This window comes from Notolepis coatsorum (genome assembly GCF_963971535.1).
Source record: "Notolepis coatsorum genome assembly, chromosome: 3".
Lineage (NCBI taxonomy): Eukaryota > Metazoa > Chordata > Actinopteri > Aulopiformes > Paralepididae > Notolepis > Notolepis coatsorum.
This window is the reverse complement of record NC_140167.1, coordinates 143,061,946-143,086,857: the sequence shown is the minus strand read 5'-3', so window position 1 is coordinate 143,086,857 and position 24,912 is coordinate 143,061,946. Positions and strand designations below refer to the sequence as shown.

Genomic DNA, 24,912 nt, shown 5'->3' with positions numbered 1-24,912 from the left:
ACACAGACACACATACACTTGCCCACATACACATAAATAAACAATTAGACAACAAAAAAAAGAAAATAATAATAATAATAATAAAAATAAAGTAAAATAAAATAAAATAAAGGGACAGTAGGTAAATCATAAGTAAATAAGGAATAAGGAATAAAAGTGCAAATGTCGGTATTGTAAACAGTGACATTTTATAGCACCCAGTTGCTCACACCTGCTTATCGATAGCTACTCCGACAGAGAAGGGTCCGGGCCGCTGCGTGTTCAGCTCCCTTTCCCAGACCCGACCCCGTGGGGGCAGGGTTTGACAGCCATGCGCAGGCAACCAGGCACTTATACGCAGACAAAGAGCCTCAACAGATCAGCTAATCTAATCTGCTAAAACTCCACGTCTGTTATTTAGATATGACACATTTATAGGACTACATTATGAGTTTCCAGTTGAGTATAGAGTGGATTCCAGAGTTCTTGAAATAAGTGACCCTGGTTGTGCTTTTCAAGCGTTATCTTTTCTAAGGGAAGAAACTGAGATATTTGTTCTATGAACATATTGAATGTTGGTGCGATTTCATTTTTCCATAGAAGAAGTATACATTTCTTTGCAAAATATGTTATGTATACCAACAGTCTGCATTTCTTTTGGTCTAAGTGGCAGTTTGTTATATTATTTAATAGATAGACACATGGTGATAACTCAAATTCCAACTCCATGACAGATTTAGTAAATAAGTGGATCTTGTTCCAGAAATGCTTCAATTTGCTACATTGCCAGAACATATGCAGAAATGTTCCTTCTTTAATTTTACATCTTGGGCAATTTGGTGAGTTTTCTTTCGAGATTTTGTGCATTTTTACAGGAGTAAGGTAGAATTTATGAATACATTTGAAATTACTTTCTTTGATCTTATTGCTTGTAAAGGGAAAGAAAGTTCGATCACAGATATCTTGCCAATTGTTTTCTTCAAATTTCGTTGCCAGGTCCGTCTCCCAGCATCTTAATAGAGCTGGGAAGACTGTTTGGCATTCATTAGTTAGAATTTCATATAGTTCACTGATTTTACCTTTAATTGTGGATGAGGTAGTTCGTTTTTCTTCCAATTCTGTCATTTCAAAGCTTAACTTGTTTTCTTTAGTAAGTGAACTTAAAGTGCTTTGCATTTGCATATATTTTAAGAAGTCTGAGTTAGGAATGTTGTATTCTTCTCTTAGCTCCTGAAATGCTTTTAATTTCCTGTTTTTATGAAAAAGGTCTTTAAGTTGAGTTACCCCCAAGTGTCTCCACTTGTTTATATCAGTTGAATGAAAATATTTTTTTAGGTCAGGGTTTTGATGAATAGGTGAATAAACAGAGATGCATTTAGTTATGCCAAACTTTTTCGAGCAATCTTTCCATGCAGATAGGGTATTCACAACCGTGAAATATTGCTTTATATTTTCTATTTTGTCAAAATTCTTTATAAAAAAAAGAGAGTTTAGAGGTAAAGGATCAACCTGTCCCGCTTCTATCTGTATCCAGTGTGAGTCTGGTCCTCCCAATGACCATGATACTATAGTTCGAAGTTGGGCTGACCAGTAGTAGTGTTGGAGATTGGGAAGACCTAGACCACCCATGGACTCAGGTTTCATAAGAGTCAGTAATTTAATCCTTGGTTTTTTATTGGACCAAATAAATTTTGAGATACGTTTATTCAATATGTTAAAATATGTTATAGATAGGTAGCAGGGTACATTTTGAAAGAGAAAGTTCAATCTCGGAAGGATATTCATCCTGATGACGTTTATCCTTCCTAGAAGGGATAGGGGTAGTTTGTCCCATCTACCTAGATCTGTGTTAATTTCAATTGTAAGAGGAGTGTAATTTTTTTCAAATAAATCATTTAATTGCGGTGTAAAGTGTACTCCCAAGTATTTGAAGCCTCCTGGTGACCATCGAAATGGATAGGATTTCTGCATTTCTTTTGTTGGTTTCATATGTAGGAGACATGCATTAGATTTATTATAATTTATCTTGTATCCTGAGTACTTTCCAAATTGTTCGATTGTGTTATACAGATGTAATAAGGAGTTTTCTGGTTGCTCAATGTATAGAACAATGTCGTCAGCATATAAAGATATTTTGTGTTCAACCTTATCGATATACACTCCTTTTATGTTAATGTTGTCTCGTACAGATGCAGCCAAAATTTCTATTATTATTGCGAATAATGAACTTGACATTGGGCACCCCTGTCTTGTTCCTCTCATTAAGAGAAACGGATCAGATGTATTGCCATTAGTAATAACTGCTGCTTTTGGAGTTTGATAAATTGCTTTAATCCACTGGATAAAATTTGACCCTATATTAAGTTTTTGCAACACGTTAAAAAGAAAGTTCCACTCGACTCTGTCAAAAGCCTTCTCTGCATCCAGAGATAGGAGTAGAGAGGGCCTCTGTTTTAGATTCAAATGATTGGTTATATTTAATAACCGTCTGATGTTATCGGTAGCATATCTTCCCTTAACAAATCCAGCCTGATCTGGGTTTACCAATTTCGGCGTGATGTTTTCAAGTCTTTTCGCTAATGCTTTGGTGATAGTCTTATAATCATGATCTAAAAGACTTATAGGTCTGTATGATGAACAGTCTAGTGGATCCTTACCACTTTTATGCAGTACTGTGATGTTTGCCAAGCTCATTGTTTGAGGAAGTGCCTTGTTGCGTCCAAAGTTGTTAATCATTCCCATAAAAATGGGTTTCAAGTCATTCCAGTACTCCTTATATAGCTGTGCCGGGAAGCCATCTGGTCCTGGACTTTTGTCTATAGGCATTGAATTAATTGTTGCTAGTATTTCTTGTTCGGTAAAGGGTGCATTAAGACTCTCTTGATCTGATTCTGAGAGCTTTGGCATTTTGATACCTTCTAAGAATCTATCCAGTTCCTCCTGTGTGTAATTACTTTGAGATTTGTATAGTATATTGTAATACTCCTGGAATGCCTGATTGATTTCTTTTGGATGATGTGTGATGTTGCCCTTGAACCGAATTGCGTTTATAGTTCTTTCGGCTTGTTCTTTTTTTAGTTGATGGGCTAATAGTTTACTGGGTTTGTTGCCAAATTCATAGTGTTTTTGTCTAACCTGATTCATTTGTTGCATGATTATATTTGTAGTCTTGATATTTAATTTGGCTCTGGCAGTTACTAAATGTTTCCAGTTGTCTTCTGTTGCTGCAACTTTATGGAGGGCTTCGCATCTTTCAATTTCTTTTTCTAGTTCTTTTGTGTGTGCGATTTCTTCCCTTTTACTAAATGATGTGTATGAGATAATATGTCCTCTTAAAGTGGCTTTTGCAGCTTCCCAGATTATGTTTGGGTCCATGCTAGGATCATTGTTTTCATCTATGTAATTTTTAATCCATACCTTCATTTTTGATCTAAATGTTTCATCCCTCAGCAATGAGGTATTGAATCTCCATTGCCTACGAGTGAACTTTTCTCCATCCAGACGAACGGTCAAGTCAATTCTCGCATGGTCTGATAGTGTGATTGGATTGATACAACAGTTTTTTACCATGTGAAGATGTCTTGAGTAGATCAAAAAGTAATCAATCCTAGAATATGAGACATTGGCGTTTGAAGAGGTAGAGAACCTGTCACAGTGGTGTCAGGAGAACTGCCTCTCCCTGAACGTCAGCTAAACAAAAGAGATGATTGTGGACTTCAGGAGGTCGGGGGTCAAGGACTACAGCCCCCTCAGCATCGACGGGGCACCGGTTGAGAGAGTGAACAGTTTCAAGTACCTCGGAGCCCACATATCCGAGGACTTGACATGGACCACACACATTGACAGTGTAGTGAAGAAGGCACGACAACGCCTCTACTTCCTCAGGCGCCTAAGGAAGTTCCAAGTCAGTCAGAAGATCCTTAGGAACTTCTACTCATGTACAATAGAGAGCATCCTGACCGGCAACATCACCTCCTGGTTTGGGAATAGCACTGCACAAGACCGTAGCAGACTACAAAGAGTGACACGTTCAGCCGAACGCACAATTGGAGGGGGGCTTCCCACCCTCCAGAACATTTACTACAAGCGGTGCAAGGGGAAGGCTAAGAGAATTATTAAGGACTCGAGCCACCCGAACAACTGCCTCTTTGAACTGCTGCGGTCAGGCAAGCGATACCGGAGTCTTAAGGCGAGCACAGAAAGACTCAGAAGAAGCTTCTATCCCCAGGCCATCAGGCTGCTAAACGAACAATAATCGCTAAACGAACAATAATCACTATGCAACAACCATCAAATGCACACAGCACACACACCCACACGCACACACTCACTCAAACAAACAACACACTGCAGCACCCACTCTCCACACTTTAGATCACACAAACACACTTACACTTTATATTTATTGATAAAGGATTTGCACTACAACTCGTACACCTACTGTGAATTGTACCTAAATTGCACCTCGTCCCATTTCTCCATTTCTGCCTTGCACTATATAGTATTGTATATTAGTACACTGCACAGTATTGTATATTGTATGGTAACTACGTCTATTCTGCATCGAACATTGTACATATGTCTAAACTGAACACTGTGACCTTTTTTTTTACTTCTAATTTTACTATGTTTTTATTTCATACTTATCTTGTCTTGCACAGTCTCTGGAGCGCAACAGTAAGAAGCATTTTGTACAAAAGTATTCTGTACTTCTGTATGACAACTATTAAAGAAACTTGAAACTTGAAACTTGAACTTGAATAGTAAGTGTAGTCTTTAACCTTTGGATTTAGTTCCCGCCACACATCAACTAGGCCACTTTCTTTGCATAAACCTTTGAGTACTTTTATGGACTTTGGTTTGTTACTTTTAGACTGTGTGGTCTTGTCCATCTTCTGATTCAGTGCACAGTTAAAGTCTCCGCCTATGACCCCAAATCCTTTGCAGTTTTCGTTGAAAAGCAATACCATATCTGACATAAATGCAGGGTCATCTGTGTTAGGAGCGTAGATATTAAGGAAAGTGGTAGATATTCCATTAATAGAACCTGAAATCAAAACATATCGCCCATTTGGGTCAGTGATTTTTTTCTCTAATTTAAATGGCGTGTTTCTATTGATTAGAATAGCAGTTCCCCTACTGTGACTTTTGTATGAAGAAAAATACACTTGTCCCACCCAATCCTTTTGTAGCTTTAAATGTTCAATTTCTGATAAGAATGTTTCTTGCAGGAAGGCTATATGTACCATCTTATCTTTTAGAACAGATAATTTTTTTGCCCTTATAATGGGATTACCCAAGCCTTTGACATTCCATGAGTTTATTATCAAATCCGACATAATGGTTGCAAAATCTTATTAGTATTACTTATGAGTATGTCAAGTTGTTCTAAAGCATATATTGTCACTGTATGCATTGAGATATTTAGAAAAGAAAATAACAAACAATAAAGAAAAAGACAATAACATACAATTATACACCCTTGTTGTGGTTCCCAGACCCACAACATTGTGTTGGCTTCACTTTTAGTAGGCCAGAGAAAGAAAACAGTAGAGAAATAAAAACTAAAGAATACTAACGTTTTCATAAATGGTGTGGTGCCCGGCCCTCCAACATATTTTCAGTTGCTCATTCGGCCCCCTGGGAAAAATAATTGCCCACCCCTGCCTTAGAGAGACATGACCATGCACTGCACTACTGTATGAAGGTCCTGTGTGCTCAGCTTACCTTAGAGAGACATGACCATGCACTGCACTACTGTATGAAGGTCCTGTGTGCTCAGCTTACCTTAGAGAGACATGACCATGCACTGCACTACTGTATGAAGGTCCTGTGTGCTCAGCTTACCTTAGAGAGACATGACCATGCACTGCACTACTGTATGAAGGTCCTGTGTGCTCAGCTTACCTTAGAGAGACATGACCATGCACTGCACTACTGTATGAAGGTCCTGTGTGCTCAGCTTACCTTAGAGAGACATGACCATGTACTGCACTACTGTATGAAGGTCCTGTGTGCTCAGCTTACCTTAGAAAACTTGGACCAGGATACCTGACAGTCACTGTGACACGCCCGCTGACCTGCAGTGAGGTAAAGACCATACATAACAGAATCAATTTAATAATTAATATGAATAAATGGCTTGACTTCCCAGAAATAATATATGGTATACGCGATAAATAACTAGCAGAGGCTAACAAAAAGTTATTTGAAGCTTTTCTTTTTTTGTTGGGACCGAGAAAACAAAACAAAGTAAATTACAAATGGAGAAGTCAATCATACCATCCCACACCCTTTTTACATGCATTAATTCATTTAGAGTAGTATTCATGAATTAATTCATTTAGAGTAGAATTCATGAATGGAGTGATAAGAGATTCTAACATAGTGGGGAGAGGAAAGATAGAGGAGAGTATATTATGTACAATAAACCAATCATATTCCTCTCACCATCTCCAACACTGGTGATTTACTTGAATTACTACTTGGATAATTATTTGGGGGGAATAATATGAGGGATTGGATATGACAGCCTGGTAAGTAACCGCATTAGGTATATGAACGATAACCAATCATGCAGATACTTCTAACAGACCTATTTTGAAGCCGGCAGCAGTTTCCTGTCAGTGTTCACATGGTAATCAGCGCCGTGATGATAGTCTCAAACTCAGCTTGTTCAGATCAACTGCTCTTTGTCTTGAGTTAATCTCATGACTATATATTACATAAGTACTAAACTGAAGCTTGTTCACAAATTGTCTGCCACTTTCGGATAAAGAAGTGACCTTTTACGACCTTCAACACCCTTTCAGCTTGTTTTCTTCCCCCTCGTGTGTTTTATGTTCCATTAGGATCCTCGTTAGCTGAGGCCTTAGTGACTGCTAGTCTTCCTTGGGGGTCCACAACCCCCTGCCCTCCTTGTCGGGATCCACCAGCGGGTTGTGACCCAACATTTTAAAACCAGCGGTCCATCATACCTAAGAGTTTTTCTCCCAGCATGGTGAGCTGCTCTCTGTTGAGGCCCCTTCCAACGAAGGTGGAGAACTGCCAGCTGAGGACCTCTGAAAGCTGGCTCCAGCTAACGTGAGGTGGGTTACAAAAGAACGCCAAGTTCTACCGATGGAGTGGGATAAAGAGGAAATGGGGGAAAGGGGGGGGTGAGAAAATAACAATACAAATTAAAACAGCATATTTTGCACCGCAGCCAGTTTTTTTTTTAATTGAGTGATGGAGAAGAGAGAGAGAGAGAAAGAGAGAGAGAGAAAGAGAGAGCAAAATAGAGAGAATGGAGGAGCAACACACATCATTGGCATAATTTTCTAAAATTCTATTTGTGTCACCCCCATGTTTTAAACACAATTCCACATGAGACTATCTACAAAGTATGTTGAGTATGGAGTATCCAAATGTGCACTGATTCTGCTGAGTGCAAGACGAAGTGGGTTTACTCACCCTCTGGTCATCGGTGAGGAGGTTGAACCACATGACAGAGGCCCAACCAGCCGGCAGCTGGCAGACATTGGAGATTACCACTATTGGAAGGGAGAACGTCTGAAAAAACACACATGTACACACATAACGATATACAAAAATTACTGAGCAAGACAATGACTCAGCAAGACAATGACGCAGCACAATGTTACAATGACTGTTGTCGCTTTTCTCCGACTGATAATGAAAACCTATTACTTTTTTATGTAGAGTAACCCTTTAAAAAAAAATAAAAAATTACAATTACAATTATAATGCAACTACATTGCTTTCCCCCCAAAAGGCTATTGATTTAAAAAATCTTTCCGGGTCCAAAATTTATGTTTGTATGTATCCTGATTTGATAAATAACATGCTGGTGCTCTAGTGCAACATCTAGTGGCTGAATGTTATCTCAGTGTTTCTCAACTGGTGGGTCGCGACCCAAAAGTGGGTCGCGGGGCCATTTTGAGTGGGTCGCGGATGTGTGTAAAAAAAAAAAAAAAAAAAAAAAATTTTTTTTTTTTACTTTTTTTCACTACCTATCTTTGTGAAAGTGGCTTCTCAGCTCTGGTCCAGCTGAAGACAAAGCGGAGGAACAGATTGGACATTGAGCATGACCTCAGAGTTGCTTTGTCTACCATCACCCCAGACTTTGAGACTCTTGTCAGGAGCAAACATCATCCCCAGTTATTCCATTCGTTCCCTGCATGTTAAGCTAAGAAGTCTGCTAAGAAGGATATATTATTTATTATTATTATTTTATTTCATTGTGTTTTTAGCCCTTAGTTGCACTTTTGTTGCAACCCCAGTTATCCCATTAGTTCCCCCAAACGTAGGTCTGTTATGTTAAGATAAGAAATCTGCTAAGAAGCATTTTATTTATTATTATTTTATTTCATTGGGTTTTTAGCCCTAGTTGCACTTTTATTGCAATTCCAGTTATCCCATTAGTTCCCCCAAACTTAGGTCTGTTATGTTAAGCTAAGAAGTCTGCTAAGAAGCATAATTATTTATTATTATTATTTAATTTCATTGGGTTTTTAGCCCTAGTTGCACTTTTGTGGCAACCCCAGTTATCCAATTAGTTCCCCCAAACGTAGGTCTGTTATGTTAAGCTAAGAAATCTGCTAAGAAGCATTTTATTTATTATTATTTTATTTCATTGGGTTTTTAGCCCTAGTTGCACTTTTATTGCAATCCCAGTTATCCCATTAGTTCCCCCAAACTTAGGTCTGTTATGTTAAGCTAAGAAGTCTGCTAAGAAGCATAATTATTTATTATTATTATTTAATTTCATTGGGTTTTTAGCCCTAGTTGCACTTTTGTTGCAACCCCAGTTATCCCATTAGTTCCCCCAAACTTAGGTCTGTTATGTTAAGCTAAGAAATCTGCTAAGAAGCATATATTATGTATTATTCTTTTATTTCATTGGGTTTTTAGCAATAGTTGCACTTTTGTTGCACTTTTTTGTGTTTATTTCATGTTTTGAAAGATTGCGTATTACTGCAAATATTTTTTTTTTACATAAATCATAGTGGTTAAAAATTTTGGGTCGCGACTTAATGACTAAGGAAAATGTTGGGTCCCGAGGCTAGACCAGTTGAGAACCACTGATCTATAGCACCTTTAATCAAAAGGAAGGACATTTCTGCGGACTGACATGCAATTGAAGGTTTATTGTAGAAAAAAAATAGTACAACTAGCAGGGATGATCCGCTGTTTTACAGAGGCTGTCAGTGGACCCCGGTCAGTAGCACCTGTCTGTCAAAAGGTCATGACGTCTATATTGTATTAAAGTGCCCTAATAAGCAATTATTCAACCTGATAAGCAGTTATCCTATGCTGTTGTATCTGTACCAGGGTTTGAGTCCTTTACTCATAACTTCAAAATGTCAACGAAAACCGCTGTTCATTTGCTGATATAGAACATTTGTTTTGAATGATTTATTTATAGGTTACATATTCTGACCTTCTCATGCAATTCTTTTTTTCCCCTCCATATTTGAATGTGGAGATAATCCACTTCCTGAATGGATTGAATTGAACATGAATCTGACGTGAACATGCCTGTGCTTGTACACAGAACCTCAACCCTGCCGTGAACATGCCTGTGCTTGTACACAGAACCTCAACCCTGACGTGAACATGCCTGTGCTTGTACACAGAACCTCAACCCCGACGTGAACATGCCTGTGCTTGTACACAGAACCTCAATCCTGATGTGAACATGCCTGTGCTTGTACACAGAACCTCAACCCTGACGTGAACATGCCTGTGCTTGTACACATAACCTCAACCCTGACGTGAACATGCCTGTGCTTGTACACAGAACCTCAACCCTGACGTGAACGTGCCTGTGCTTGTACACAGAGTACATGGTGATGATGTGACGTGTGTGCAGTAGAATTTTGTTCCTGTGATGACTAACCTCCAGATCGATGGTGATGCCTTGCACAGTAAAATGAGCCTCAAAACTGAGATAATGAAGCTCCTCTGTAACTGAGAGAAGACCCTAGAAAAAAAAAATACAAAGAACACTTGGACTTTACAATATTTTGTTGTTGTTGTTTAGTTCATATTCAATTTCACAATAACCTTAGTATAAAGGAAATCTATTTAAATAAATAAATAAATAAATAAATAAATAAATAAATAAATAAATAAATAAATAAATAAATAAATAAATAAATAAATAAATAAATAAATAAATAAATAAATAAATAAATAAATAAATAAATAAAATAAAAACAGCTTCGCTCAAACATTGCAGGAAGGTTTTACATGTATATGTTTTCATTTGTTTTCTGACAAACTGGCAAAGCTCCTATTACTGCGAATTTACCAATACTGACAAACACTGGCAATGTGAAAATATAGCACAAATAGCACATTAGACAATTACTTCACTGCAGACTATAAGGGTCCATCAAAGTTATGCAAGGTAACTTCTTTTTTTTTCAGGGTTTGTACACCTTTTCCAAGGCAAAATGCAAGCACTTTTCAAGCATTTTCAAGGTGCATTTTCAAGATTTTCCAGCATCTTATGCGGCTGTGGTAAATTAAATATTTACTCAAAATGATTATTTCACTTCTTCCATCACATTAAATCAGATGTTATTGTGCTATAAACAACCAAAATGATGTAGACTTGGCATCATATATAACCTGGCTGAGCCGATGTGTTATGCAGTAACGTACTGTATATCTGTATGTCGTTGTGTATGTCATAAATGTCATGATGAATTGAACATGGGGGACCCTGATGTAAACAAGACAAAAGTATTTCTCTGGTCTGCATTCCCTTAACAATTGTGTGTATTGAGCCGTACTGTATTGTACCCATTCTGCAATCTGTTAATAAAGTTTTCAATCAATCAATCAAACGTGACGAGCCAGGCCAATTTTAGCATGTTAATTTATGGAATATGCAATCTAACAGCTAACGTGAACTTTACAGTAAATTACATGGATAATAATGTTAAGGTAGTTAGTTCATTCCTGTAGGTAAACAATCACTCAAATAATCACCAGATAAAACTTCAATTTCAATCAAATATTTACTGAAAATTTGCAAAATAAGAGAACAGACTTTGAGGTAGGCAGTCAATCAGCTCCTTGAGCCTTATGTATGTACCGGTATGTATAAAACATTTATATTTCATTTTCATTTATAGGCTAAGGCTACTGCCTATGGATTTTAGAGCCTAATGATGGCCTACCTAGTACCTACAGGAATTAACTAACTACCTTAACATTATTATCCATGTAATTTACTGTAAAGTTCACGTTAGCTGTTAGATTGCATATTCCATAAATTAACATGCTAAAATTGGCCTGGCTCGTCACGTTTGATTGATTGATTGAAAACGTACAGTACACTACGGCTCAATACACACAATTGTTAAGGGGATGCAGACCAGAGAAATACTTTCGTCTTGTTTACATCAGGGTCCCCCATTTTCAATTCATCATAACATTTATGACATACATGACATACACATATACAGTACGTTACTGCGTTCCAGACTACAAGTGCCCCACACCAGTTCCACACCAGTCTCCGTAAATGTTCCGTTATAAAAATTAAATACCATTTCAATACACAAGTTTTCGTGTTTTGAAATACATGGAAGGGAATTAGCTAACGTTAGGCTAGGCTACATGCTGCCTATTTCAAAACATTGCGGTGAAAAACAGAGTCCGGTAAACACGAGTTTGTAATTCCAATAGTGTATTCTGCCTGTTACTTGACTATTTCGATTATTGAAGTGGTATTTTTATAACGAACATTTACGGAGACAGGTGTGGAGCACTTGTAGTCTCGAACTTAGTAGTACCTGGCGAGCCAGGCCGAGACACGTTAATAACACCCATGGCTCATTGGCTCACCTTTCATGTGGCTCGAAAGTGCACTCTCCCCCATGGTAAAAATCTGCAAGTCCTTTCTGCATATTTTGCACACGGCTACTCTGGGATGTCCTCTTTTTAACCATGAATTATATTTTATATCTCCAAGCCAGAGCTCATTAAAACGACAGCCTCCCAGCATGTAGGCCACACACACACACGCTGTTCTCAGATGACATAGGTAAAAAAAAAAACACTACAGGTCGAGTCCAGCCACATTTCATTTTGCGTGAAAGGCGAATGCAATTAGGCTTGCTCGAGTCGCTCCGACTTATTTTATTTCTTTATCTAAAAACCAAACTATTCAGTCAGATAGCGATTTATTATGAAAGTATAAAGTGCAATTACAATTTCAATAACTTTCCAGCACTTTATACACAATGCAAGCACATTTAAAACCTTGAAAACAGCACATTGAAATACAAGCATTTTCAAGGATTTCCAGCACCCGTACGAACCCTGTTTTTTTTTATTGATCTTTTTCCCCCTCCATTTTTCCTCCGATTTTCTCCCATCCCAATGTTAGTCGTATGCCAATTCCCAGTCCCCTTCCTGGTCGCTGCGCACTTACCCCCCACAGTCAGATCATCTGGGAGAGTGGAGGCTATCACGTGCTTCCTCCGACACACGTCCAGCCAATCAACCGCTTCTTTTCACCTGGCAGCGCGGATCCTCCCTGAGAGGGCGTAGCGTGTGGAAGGATCATACTATCCCACTCAGGTCCTATCCGCGATTAGCAGGCGCCCCGACCGAACTGTAGGAGTCGCTGTTTACAACGACCCGGACCCACCCCGCCAGCTTCTCCCACCCTCTAATACAGCCAATTGTATTAGTGTGAACGGCCAGCCAAGCTGGTGACAACCCCGGAGCTGTGAGCTGGATTCGAACAGGCGAATCCAGCTCACAGCTCCGGGGTTGGTGACGAACGCAATCTCCGCTATGCCACCTAACCACCCCATGCAAGGTGTTGTGGGGCGGCGTGGCTCAGGGGTAGAGCGGGGCGTCCAATGATCGAAGGGTTGGTGGTTCGAATCCCGCTCAAGCCCATGTCCATCCCATTGCCGTTGTGTCCTTGGGCAAGACACTTAACCTACTTGCCTCGTATGAATGTGTATGCATGTGAATGAATGTTGGTGGTGGTCGGAGGGGCCGTAGGCGTTGATTATTCGCCACGCTTCCGTGAGTCTGCCTCAGGGCAGCTCTGGCTGCAATTGTAGCTTACCACCACCGGTATGACTGTGTATGAACGAATAATGGACTCTGTGAAGCGCTCTGAGTCAGAGCAACAGTCAGTCAGAGAAGAGCGCTATATAAATCCAATCCATTATTATTATTATTATTATTATTATTATTATTATTATTATTATTATTATTATTATTATTATTATTATTATTATTATTATTATTATTATTATTATTATTATTATTATTCTAAACTATTAGATGAAGGAACCAAGTCAAGTAATTTATTTATAGAGCACATTTAAAAGCTCGAGAGCCAACCAAAGTGCTGTACAGTACAGTCAAAGCATAAAATCAATGTCCTATAAAATACACAAATACAAAAAGGCACAACAGGACAGGACAGTACATAAAAGAAATATGGACAAGCGGAAAGGGGAGCACAAAGTACAGTATAGCACACCAGGGACAGAGGAACACAAGAAGAGATACAAGAGGGAGGGGGCAGGATCAAATTGCATGGGAGTGTGTGGGTTAGGGTGTGGGAGAATCAGGATTAATCGAAGGCTAGGGAATAAAAGTGGGTTTTTAAACGGGCCTTAAATGTCTCCAGCGTAGGGGCAGATCGAATCTCCAGGGGAAGCTGGTTCCATAGTTTGGGGGCTACGGCCTTGAAGGAGCGATCGCCTCTCTTTTTTAGTCTGGTGCGGGGGGTGGGGGGGGGGGGGACCAGCCGAGCCTGGTTGGAGGATCTTAGTGACCTGGGTGCTGCGTAGGGGGTGATGAGCTCGGTGATGTATAGGGGTGCTGCACCCGATAGTGCCTTGAAGGTGAGGAGGAGGATTTTGAAATCTATTCTAAGTGGGACTGGGAGCCAGTGTAGGGAGGCTAGGACTGGTGTGATGTGCTCTCTCTTTCTGGTGCCGGTAAGGAACCTAGCTGCAGAGTGCTGGACCATTTTGAGGCGGGACATGGCTGCCTGACTGATGCCGGTGTAGAGGGCATTGCAGTAGTCAAGGCGTGATGTGATGAATGCATTGACTACTGTTACCAGGTCGACGGGTGAAAGGATTGGTTTTATTTGACTGATGTTGCGGAGTTGGAAGAAGCATGACTTGACTACGGCATTTACCTGCCGGTCGAATTTGAGCTCTGGGTCAAAGATTACACCCAGGCTCTTGACGTGGGGTTTGAGGTGGGTGGAGAGTTGTCCTAGGTTGTTGGAGAGTGTTTTGGTGGACGAGTGGGGGCCAATCAAAATGATCTCTGTTTTATTTTCATTTAGCTGTAAGAAGTTGAGGGCCATCCAGCTTTTTATGTCCCTAAGACAGTTTTTAAGAGAGTCTAGGTTAGCTGTGTCAGAGGGGTTGAGGGGAAGGTAGATTTGGGAGTCATCGGCATAAAAGTGATATGAAATGTTGTGTTTCTGGATGATTTCGGCCAGGGGGAGCATGTAGATGGAGAAGAATATGGGGGCCAGGATGGAACCTTGGGGGACCCCATACGGTAGACTAGCTGTGGGGGAGGAGTGTCCACCCAAACTGACCGAAAAGGAGCGGCCGCTCAAGTAGGATGCGAACCAGTTTAGGGCAGACCCCCCAATACCTAGCCTGTGTTCGAGACGATCGACCAGGGTGGAATGGTCGACCGTGTCGAACGCGGCAGAGAGGTCCAGGAGGAGGAGCATGGCACAGCTACCTGAGTAGTCCTATTCAAATGCTCCTTTACTTTTACTTATATGTATTAAACATCATTAAGGTCTCATATGAAAAGCCCAAGAAGTTGAAAGGAACAACTACCCAATCATATTATGTATTATTGCACCTGCCCCCCCCCCCCTTCCTTCTTTTTTATGATTCATCTAGTGGACTACATTGCTCAATAGTCAACATAATTATACATTATACAACATTATTCAATAGTCATATAACTGAAAAAAAAAAATGAAAAATCAAACCACGACTGCAGCTATTGAACCTGGACTGTTGTATACTTTATATACTTAACTTAACTTTTTCACACAAATCCCTTTTTCATACATGTATATGGTGCTGTAGTTATTTATCTCATTCCATTCTCTCATATCTCATATTTCATTCCTTCAATTTGTGCAATCTACTATTGTACACACTTGTCACATACCGTATGTATATAGTGTTACAATTAAAACTCAAACTCAAACTGAAAGTCAAACTGATTAGAATTGTAACCTCTTCTCACCTCGTTTCCCTTCGTGCCGTTTATGTATTTCTTCTCTTTGAGCTGCTAAAAGACACAAAGTGAATGTAGAGTTAGAAATTGACACTAAACAACCGATGCCTCACAACACTGACAAGGTTGTTATATATTCGTACTGGCATCGCGTCCCGCTCTTAAGCCATACCGAGATATACCTCATCTCATGTACCTAGTGTACTCCATCAACGAATAAAACCAATACACCCAGCACCTGCCAGGCCCCGCCCTACTGCCGTACTATATAGTACTAGGCGTGGCCACCACTCACTCTTCCTCTATTTTCGTTTCCATCATAGCGGATGCATGACACCCTATGCAACTAGTTGATATGAAAAGTTTAGAGAAATTAGGTTGAGTGCTTACCGAAGATTTGCCTACCCCTGAAATCTTCGCGGCATGTTCTGGCGGCGCTCATATGGGTTCTGCGACTCTGCAGCGGGATGCATTTCGATGCATTTCAGCGTCGAGTTCTGTAGTCTCCTTGTCTTGTTGACAGCAGACAGAGGGACAGCGTGTGAGGTGTAGCTATCGAGCTACCTCGCACAAGGTAGGACTTGCACCACTAGGCATTATCGCTGATGTTAGTAAATGCTGCTTGTTGTGAGTTGTATATTGCGCCAGGGGCAGGGTGTTTGGGTAAACGTCCCTCTGAGGTAGACGTTTCCCAGGCTGTCCTGGAGCGCGCTGCTAATACTAAATGCTATAAATGCTGGGTCACTGTTCTACTGTTCCCCGCTGTCGGATGTCACTAGGCATGACAATGCTGGCGTTTGTGATGTGCTCGAGTTGTCCCGAGAGACAACCGAGTTGTGTATTGGTGCAAGCAGCGGGATATCTGGGTAAACGTTGTTGTTTTCCCCGTTATCCTGGAGCGCGCGGCTAACACTATGCTATATTGGGCTACTGTTTCTGTTCTGTCTCTCTGCTACGGGAATGTCTGTCTATACTACAGTCTTCCCTCCTCTCAACCATTCATGCTGACGGTCAATCGGTGTCTACTGGGGGAGTATTGCGGGGGGGGGCTTTGTTTACCTTTCATGGGTAAATGGGCTGAGGTCTAGGGCTGGTGTGCTGTTGTGAATATTATGAATGAATGCGGGTTCTCTCTGGTCCGCATCCCTTTAACGTTGTGTGCATGGGCTTGCCCATTCTACAGTATATTCGTGGTGTTAGTTAATTTATTCATTAACCCCTTCATGGTGCACACCACAGTGGAGGTTGCTGGTTGCAACCACCACTGGTGCTCCGTGTTAGCATCAGTCCTTTGCTTTTGACATGTTGAAACAGTGCCCCGCCCGGCCGACGCCATGAGGTGGGTCGGCCCGGCGAGTGGCTGGTGGGCTGCTAAAGCCTGTACCGCCACGGTATGGAATTGGCAGCGATTAGTAACTGTGTTCGAATTGCTGTTTTTTCTATCAAAAAATGATGTCTGGTGGCGGGGCCTTGAGGGCCAGCCGACGTCGACACATCGCGCAAGGTTGTTGACGTTATTAGCTTTGACCTAGCCGCAAGCTATAACCGCTCAGGGCTCCACTCTCCGCAGAGGATCTTGGTCTTCTGCTGGAGCGCGGGTGGTATTGTCCTAGGCCGCACACCGCCTCACACCTCGCAGCCAGAAGAAGAGAGAGCACGGCCTCGTCAGCGGCGATGACGAGGCCCTCGACAGGCGGCCATTTTTCCCCGCCAGAGGTATTCTGGGCGTTGATTCGACAGGTGTCCACAAGGCCGACAGCCTTGGCGGCCGAGGGATCGGCCATGTTGGATGAGCTCGGCTTGGAATATACAAGCCGTCGCCGTCCTGCCGCGAACAGCCCGCTCTCCAATCACTCCCTCCCCCAACACCAGCGGAAAAGGGGCTCTGATTGTTTCCTTTGGCTGCGGGCCGCGTGCCTTCGTTGAAGCGCGTGCGGCCCCACTTTTCGCTTCTCATGGGGACAGGGGCTGACACCCAGTTGATGGCTGAGCCTGGGTCTGTCCGTGAGAATGTTGTTGTGCTGTCAAGCGGCTCCCACACCATAAGCTGTGTTTGGTTGAGCCTGGTGTTACGTCTGTCAACTATAAGTGTTGTCAGCAGGGGGGCTCGAAACCTTTTTGAGGCACACAGTGCAGGCTTCCCCGACCTCGCCTTCGCCAGGCCAGGTATCATGTTGGTGCCTCCCACTCCTGAAAGATTGGCAGTGGTCTCGCAGGCGCGCGTGATTTGGGTGGTAGTAATATCACTGCAGGGCTACGGTGTGTAGGAACCCATGGGGGCCTCACACCTTGCATGTCCGGCTGCAGAACAACTCCTCAGCATGTTCTGGAGGGGTGTTCAGTGGGGGAGCTTTTGTCACCTGGAACTGATGTCAGCTTCCCCCGTATCAAACCGGCCCTTTCTGTCGGGGTCCCCCCTTGGGTGCGATTGCCTCGTGGGTAGTGTCAGGGTCAGATGTCCCGACACGGAACGCTCTGCTCGCACGGGTCCAGGGTTGGCTACGCAGAGCGGGTGGGACCGGGCCACCTATCTACAGTTCCTAGCGGACCTGCGCCACATGGCGGCGGGTGCGTTGGGAGTGTCATCACATATGGCTACAGCAGTACCATATGTCGAGGTGGATGGAGAGAACGCTGAGGCGGGGACTTGTATTTACACAACCCCACCCGTTTTCGGGTTTGGTACAGACCCTATTGTCAGGGTCACCAGCAGTGACAGCTCTGGTCAACGAGATCCAATCTCTGTGGACGAAGCAAGCCATCGTCGTGGCGTTTTCCTCCCGGTGTTCTCTGGTGCCTGAGAAATCGGGAGGGGGGGTGTCAGACCCATGCTGGACCTGTCCCATGGGAAGGTTCAACATTTTTTGGATCGTCTCCTACCTGTTGAACACTGTCAGGTGGGGGTCTGGTTCTCCTCCATAGACCTGTAGGATGCGTATTCGCATCCCCGATCTTCCATCCTAGGGCTTACCTACGCTTCCTTTGCAGGGTTAGCGTATGAGTACCAGAGGCTGCCGTTCGGCTTTTCTCTGGCTCCCCGCATCTTCACCAAGTGCGTGGAGGCCGCGCTGGGGCCTCTGCGTCGTCAGGGGTTACGAAGTGTATTCTGCCCTGACGACGTTCTGGTCCTTGACGGTCAAGGTGGATCGTCAGGTCTCGTACCAGGCAGGTTCCTACCAGCCTGGGGTTTGCTGTAGACTGGAAGTAGAGTACTCCTCTTCCCAGTCAACGGGTGGAGTGCTATGGGCATCCCTCTCAGAGCTTGTTGTCGACACGCTCGGGAGGTTCCGTCCTAGGACGGTTACGGCGCTGTCCGTGATACGCCTGCTCGGTATGATGGCATCTGCTCATTCCGTGGTCCCTCTTGGCCTCCTCTTCACCCCAGGAGGGGGTTACGGAGGTGGGTTTTCCAGTATGGAAATAGACCCGGTGAGAGGCAAGTGGAAGCGGCTAAGGTTCCCGTGTCAGTACTGGGGGACCTCGCCCCTGGGGAGGGCCTGGGGTTCTCACCAGGGGGGTCCCCATGGGCAGTAGGCTGTCACACGTCACGTTTTTCACCGACGCCTCCCTCGCTGGAGACGCGTCGGGCCAACGCAGTAGGGGGCAGCTGGCAAGCCATGCTGCCCGGTCTGCGCTACGTTCAATGTGTTGGTATTGAAAGCGGTCCTTCTGGTCCTCAAACGGTGTTGATCAGGACGGACAATACGACGTCAGTGTCGTATATCGACAGACAGGGAGGAGTACGCTCCCCCCTTCTGCACCGGGCGGCGGGCGGCTGGCTATGGGCGTTCTCCATCTGCGCAGCCTGAGGGCTCTCCACATCCCCGGCAGGGTGAATGTGGGTACAGGTGTAATGTCGCGGGGCGGTCCTCACCCTGACGGGTGGGGATTACGTCCGGACATAGTCAGGCAGGTCTGGGACCGATGCCGTGCCGCCTGGGATTCTTTCCCCCATACATCTGTTAGGTCAGTTGTTGGGGCGGGTACGTTGAGGAGCGCAGGTCCTTGATCCTGATTGCGCCGGACCGGGGCGCAGCTGTGTGGTTCCCGGTCCTGATCCAGCTCTTGGTATCCCGTCATGGCCTGTTCCTTGGTCATCGCGGGCCCTCTCTCAAGCGCACAGGTCTCTGTGTTAGTTCCCTGTGCTGGGCCAGCTGCTGGTGGGTTGGCTGGTGAGAGGGTGAGTCTGGAGAGGATGGATCCTTCTGTGGTTGGTACCATCGGGAACGTGCATGCTCCCTCCACTATCGCGGGTTACGTGGGTAGGTGGCGTATTTTCCAAGAGTGGTGTAAGGCCACCCTCTTGTGAAGCGTTTCCTGCTTGGCGTTCGACGCCTTAAGCCGGTGAAACGCTCTTTGGCTCCGAGCTGGGATCTTCAATTGGTCCTCGTCGGTTGTCCTTGGCCCCATTTGAGCCTCTTGAGCAAGTGCTGTTGGAACGGCTGTCGTTCAAGACTGTGTTCTTGCTGGCCATCACCTCCGCTAAAACGCGTGGGTGTGCTTTGTGCTCTCTCGGTACGGCCAGAGTGCCTGTCTTTTCGTTCCGATAGCGGTGCCACTCTGCGGCCTAATCCAGCCTTCGTGCCTAAAAATATCCGGAGTGTTTTCCACTCCAGGGATATTATGGTTCAGGTGTTTCATCCGCCTCCTCACGCTAGTCATGTCCGCTGAGTCATGTCCGGTCCGGGCTTTGGGGGTTTACCTCAGCCGTACTCAGGGCCTCAGGGCTACCGATCAGCTCTTTGTCTGTTACGGTGGCTCTCGTGCTGGTAAGGCACTGTCGAAACAGCGCCTGTCCCATTGGTTGTGCGAGGGCATTTCCCTTTGCTACACGTTGGCCGGGCTAGCTCCCCCTGGGGGCGTCAGGGCGCACTCCACTCATGGGGTGGCAGCCTCTGCCGCTCTGCTGGGTGGGGCCTCGGTGGAGGACATCTGTGCTGCAGCTTCATGGTCCTCCCCGGGTCCCTTCGTAAGGTTTTACCTCATGGACATGACCGGGGGTTCTGTCTCCCAGGCGGTTCTGAGGTCTGTGGCCTCTCCTGCTTCCCGTCCTTTGGTGGGGTAGCAGGAGTGTGTGGGTGTGGGCCACAATGTGTTGTGTCACACGTGGTTCCGCCTGTGCTGTGTGTTCAAGAGGTTCTAGTTCCCTCTTGTTCGCACTCGGGTGGAGTTGACTGCCGCCCCCTCTTCATTAGGAAGGATGGGGTGACGGGACTCCCCTCCCCCCTGATGTGGGCTTACGGGTCCTCATACTTACGCGATGCCAGTACGAATATATAACGACAGGTTATGTATATAACCTAGTTATATGAGTACTGGCTAAGCGTCCCGCTCTTAGCGTGCCCTGAGTTCCCTTGGGGAAACTTTTCTTTGGAAACGATTTTCCGAGGAAGAGTGAGTGGTGGACACGCCTAGTACTATATAGTACGGCAGTAGGGCGGGGCCTGGCAGGTGCTGGGTGTATTGGTTTTATTCGTTGATGGAGTACACTAGGTACATGAGATGAGGTATATCTCGGTATGGCTTAAGAGCGGGACGCTTAGCCAGTACTCATAACTCGTGTCGTTATACTGTAGTTAAGGTTTTGTTGTTCTTGTGTAAACCTTAAGATTATGAAACAAAACTTTAACTACATTATACTGTAAGGCAAACTAGATGTAGTTCACGGAAATATTACATATTATTAATATTTAGAGGCAATATCTGAGATCTGAGCTATAATAATTTTACAGAAGTATTTGATTGACATGAAAAAGGGTAACACTTCACTTGATCACTCCAATTTATAACACCTGAATAAAATTTTCATAACAGGCACATGGCGTATTCATGAATTCCTATTCAAGCCTTACTGTATGTCAGCTTTCATTTCATGTTCATATATTACTTATGTCCTCTGACACAAGCAGAACTGTACATCAATTTATTGAGTGACATTTCTAAATAAATGGCAAACGTAGATGCCATTGCCATACCTGAATGTGCCATGTAACGTTTATGAATGTGATAAAAATCTGAATTCATGTTGTGTTTTAACCCCCAAATTTTTTTGCCCCGTTACAGTTGAAGACTGAGAGATCACTTCATGTATGGCCAGCGAAGGTGGGGGTTACCAGATGTTTGAAGTCCGCTGAAAGGCAGTCATTGGAGGATTCCTCAACATCCATCACTTTAGTGTTGTTGGTGATGATGAAAAACTGACGACTTCTGAGCATCAGGACAATAACAGAATAAGCTAACATTAGCTACCGTGGTGAATTAAAATTAGCTAAAACACAAAATGTATTTTGTATGCAGTTGCTTTACTTTCAGTACCATTAGAGACTGGAATGCTCTCCCAGATAATCTCAAGAGTCAAAGAGAATTTGCTTTGGAAATTATTGGTGCGACATTAGCGGACAGACATTAACAGACAGATAATACAATAAAGTGGTGGAGTAATACAATAAAGTGGTGGAGTAATACAATAAAGTGGTGGAGTAAATGGAGAAAATCTAGGGATGTCCGATATTATCGGCCTACCGATATTATCTGCCGATATTGGCATTAAAATGTGATATCGGAAAATATCGGTATCGGTTTTCAATTTTTTTAATTTTTTACATTTCTATAACCTTTATTTACCCAGGCAAGCAAGTAAGAACAAATTCTGATTTTATTTATTGTCAAAAGTATGCATAATGTTGTGTTCATTCCACAACAAGAGATATGTAATGTTAATGAAATTATTCCATTTTTTGGGGGGGGAACCCTGCATATATCGGTATCGGTTGATATCGGTATAGGTAAAAAAGCCAATATCGAGCATCCCTAAGTAAAACCCATTTTAAAAATGTTATCTTCACTATGTTTGATGAAACATGCCTCTAATGTTTTTAACAATTAAAACTATTTTAATCACTCACCCACATTGCGCAAAGACAGAATGCTATATGTTTGAATTATGTTCAATTACAGTAATCCACTACAATCTCCAATAACCTAAACCCATCATCAAATTGAGTACCTATATATTTTGTGTCTAATTTCTTGCTAAATTGTTTTAACTGCTGGTGTAAAGTTGTGTGTCTTGATCAGTGATGCCAGTAACGCATTACTAAGTAACGCGTTATTGTAATCTGATTACTTTTCCCCGAAAATAGTAATCTAACGCGTTCATCTTTAAAAGCCAGTAATCTGATTGCAGTTATTTGTCCAAGTGGCTGTGCGTTACTATTTCGTTACTATCTCATCATAAATTCATAATGCAGGCGGAATGCAGTATTTTATTTCGTTTTCGACAGTCAAAAATACATTTTGAGCTGTTTTTCTTATTTGGGAGTGACGTGGTGTGGCAGTGAAAGGGTTAAATACAAGAATGTGTCCCGCGGCGTGACTGGACCCTCTGTCTGTGAGTGACTCTGCTTTGGTCCAATCACATTCCCCATCCACAGTCTGCGAATCAGAGGCAGAGTAGGGTGGGTCTTCACAGCACGTCATGTGACATATGCGCCAATCGTGTGACAGCAGGGCTCCGTCGTCGGAGAATTCCACCCCAAAACGCTTGGCAAAATTAAAAGTGAAACCGCAAGATGACTTTTGCGGTTTCTGTTCAGACTTCCATCCCAAAACGCTCGTCTAAACGTAGCCTCAGTCACTACTTCACGTTTGTGTCAGCTAAGCCGGGTGAAAAAAACATTCATATGCGGAGGAAACAAAATACTGTCTACCGCTAAAAACAGCACATCCAATTGCATTGAAAGCATCTGGAATCACAACACTAGCCGACGCTTCGACTAGGTACAGGAGGGTTGATGGTGGCAGAGCAAAAGCTCTTATTTGCCAGATTTACAGTTAATTTACATGTTAAAGAGAGACTGATTGTATGTTTATAGAGAGACATTTATAAAAACAATTTAATAGTTACAGTTGATATAATTGAATAGTTCAGCCTGCATTTGTTAGATGTGATACACTGGTTTTGTAAAACCACTGGCTGGCTGCTCTAATGCTGTGAGCATCATAGACTGTTGCTTTACCATACTTGATGGTACAGAAGCTGAAGCACTAGTTTAACAATTTACGTTATGTGCAGAGAAACAAGTTAAAAACTATTTATGCACTTTCAATAAAGCGTTTAAAAAAAACTGTTGGGGGAACGACGACGACTTCGTAACCTAGTTACTTTCAAAGTAACTAAGTTACTCTGATAATCAAGTAATCAGTAAAGTAACTTAGATTACTTTTTAAATGAGTAATCAGTAATCAGTAATCAGATTACTTTTACAAGTAATCTGTGGCATCACTGGTCTTGATGCTGTTTCTGTTCTAGTCTCTTCCTGATTCTAAAAATGTCTGTGTACCCCAATGGAAATAGGCATTTACCAGCTTAATGTGTTAAACAAATAAACTAATGTTTGATGTGCAATTTATCCATAAAAAAACAAATCAATAGATGAATAAGTTGATGGGTGGTTTTAGATTCTTCAGTGCAACATTGCACCTGAAATAAACTTAAAGGCCCACTTGCAGGTTAAACCATACTCTTCAATTATGGGTAGTCATTGGTATCTAATTTCATTATTTATATTTTTCCATTTGACGCCGGAAATTCCACTCAGAAAGGGTTAAAAAGGTCCACGCACGAATAGCATGTATGGAGCCAATGAAAAAGCTTATCAGACGCTATCAGGGCTGTGACGTCACTTCAGGTAACTTTCCCCTACTTCTGATCCACTACAATGGAGTTTGACGAGTGCAGAAAGCTATTTCCTTGATCCAAATGGACGCCTTACAAGACGCAAATGGGTTTAATCGTCGGAGAGACTTTGATGGACCAGCTACAACTGCATTTTTGTACATACGTTTCTTTTGGTCTTGGATTGTAAATGGTAGTTTTCGGTTTTCCATCACCCACGGGCCCACAGAAGTTGTGCTAACCTACTGTATAATTTCAAACACACTTTTGTTTATTCTGAAAAGATAGAGGTTTCATTTGACAACTTATGACAAACTGAATGTTGTCTGTTTAAAATACTTTGTAAGTATTTCTATTTGAAGTATTAAGATCAGTAAAGATTTTTGTTAAAGGTCCCATGCATTATGAATGGCCTTTTCCAGTGTTTAGCATTGTATCCTAGCAATTGGGGATTATATCAATGTGGTCTGTGTCGTTAATTATCATATTGACTCATCAGTCTAGTCTCGAGTTCACAAGATCTTCCCTCACTCAACTAAGCTGTTCTGATTTGACGGTATTGCTGACGTGAATATAGCACTGATTTGCATAACTAATGGCCCCTCTATGGTTGACAGCGACAGCAGAGCGAGTGGAAATATCTTCACTTCCTCAAACAGAGCGAAGCAGAGAATGAGCGAGCGAGAGAGAGAGAGCAGAGAGAGGGAGAGAGAGAGAGAGGGAGAGAGAGACAGGAGCTTCTGTCGGGGAAACACCGTGCGCAGGGAAGCAGTGGCACACACGCATTTACACACACAACCTGGACCGCGCGGGAAGCAGTGGCACACGTGTATTTACACACACAACCTGGACCGCGCGGGGAAGCAGTGGCACACACGCATTTACACACACAACCTGGACCGCGCGGGGGAAGCAGTGGAGAGATAACTTTATGCTCCGTGTCTCTCTCTCTCTCTCTGTCTCTCTCTGTCTCTGTCTCTGTC

General features: G+C 43.0%; 1 protein-coding gene across 3 annotated transcripts in view; it reads right to left on the bottom strand.

The window, feature by feature from the left end:
• stat4 (signal transducer and activator of transcription 4) overlaps window positions 1–24,912 on the bottom strand; it is a 194,721-nt gene that overhangs the window by 20,516 nt on the left and 149,293 nt on the right. For all 3 annotated transcript variants that reach the window (XM_084310003.1, XM_084310001.1, XM_084310002.1), the window contains 6 exons: window positions 21,366–21,459; window positions 15,262–15,306; window positions 9,881–9,964; window positions 7,432–7,530; window positions 6,957–7,092; window positions 6,007–6,059 (listed from right to left, as the gene is read on the bottom strand). In XM_084310003.1, coding sequence (XP_084166129.1) covers window positions 6,007–6,059; window positions 6,957–7,092; window positions 7,432–7,530; window positions 9,881–9,964; window positions 15,262–15,306; window positions 21,366–21,459 — 511 coding nt within the window. The remainder of the gene's footprint in view (window positions 1–6,006; window positions 6,060–6,956; window positions 7,093–7,431; window positions 7,531–9,880; window positions 9,965–15,261; window positions 15,307–21,365; window positions 21,460–24,912) is intronic.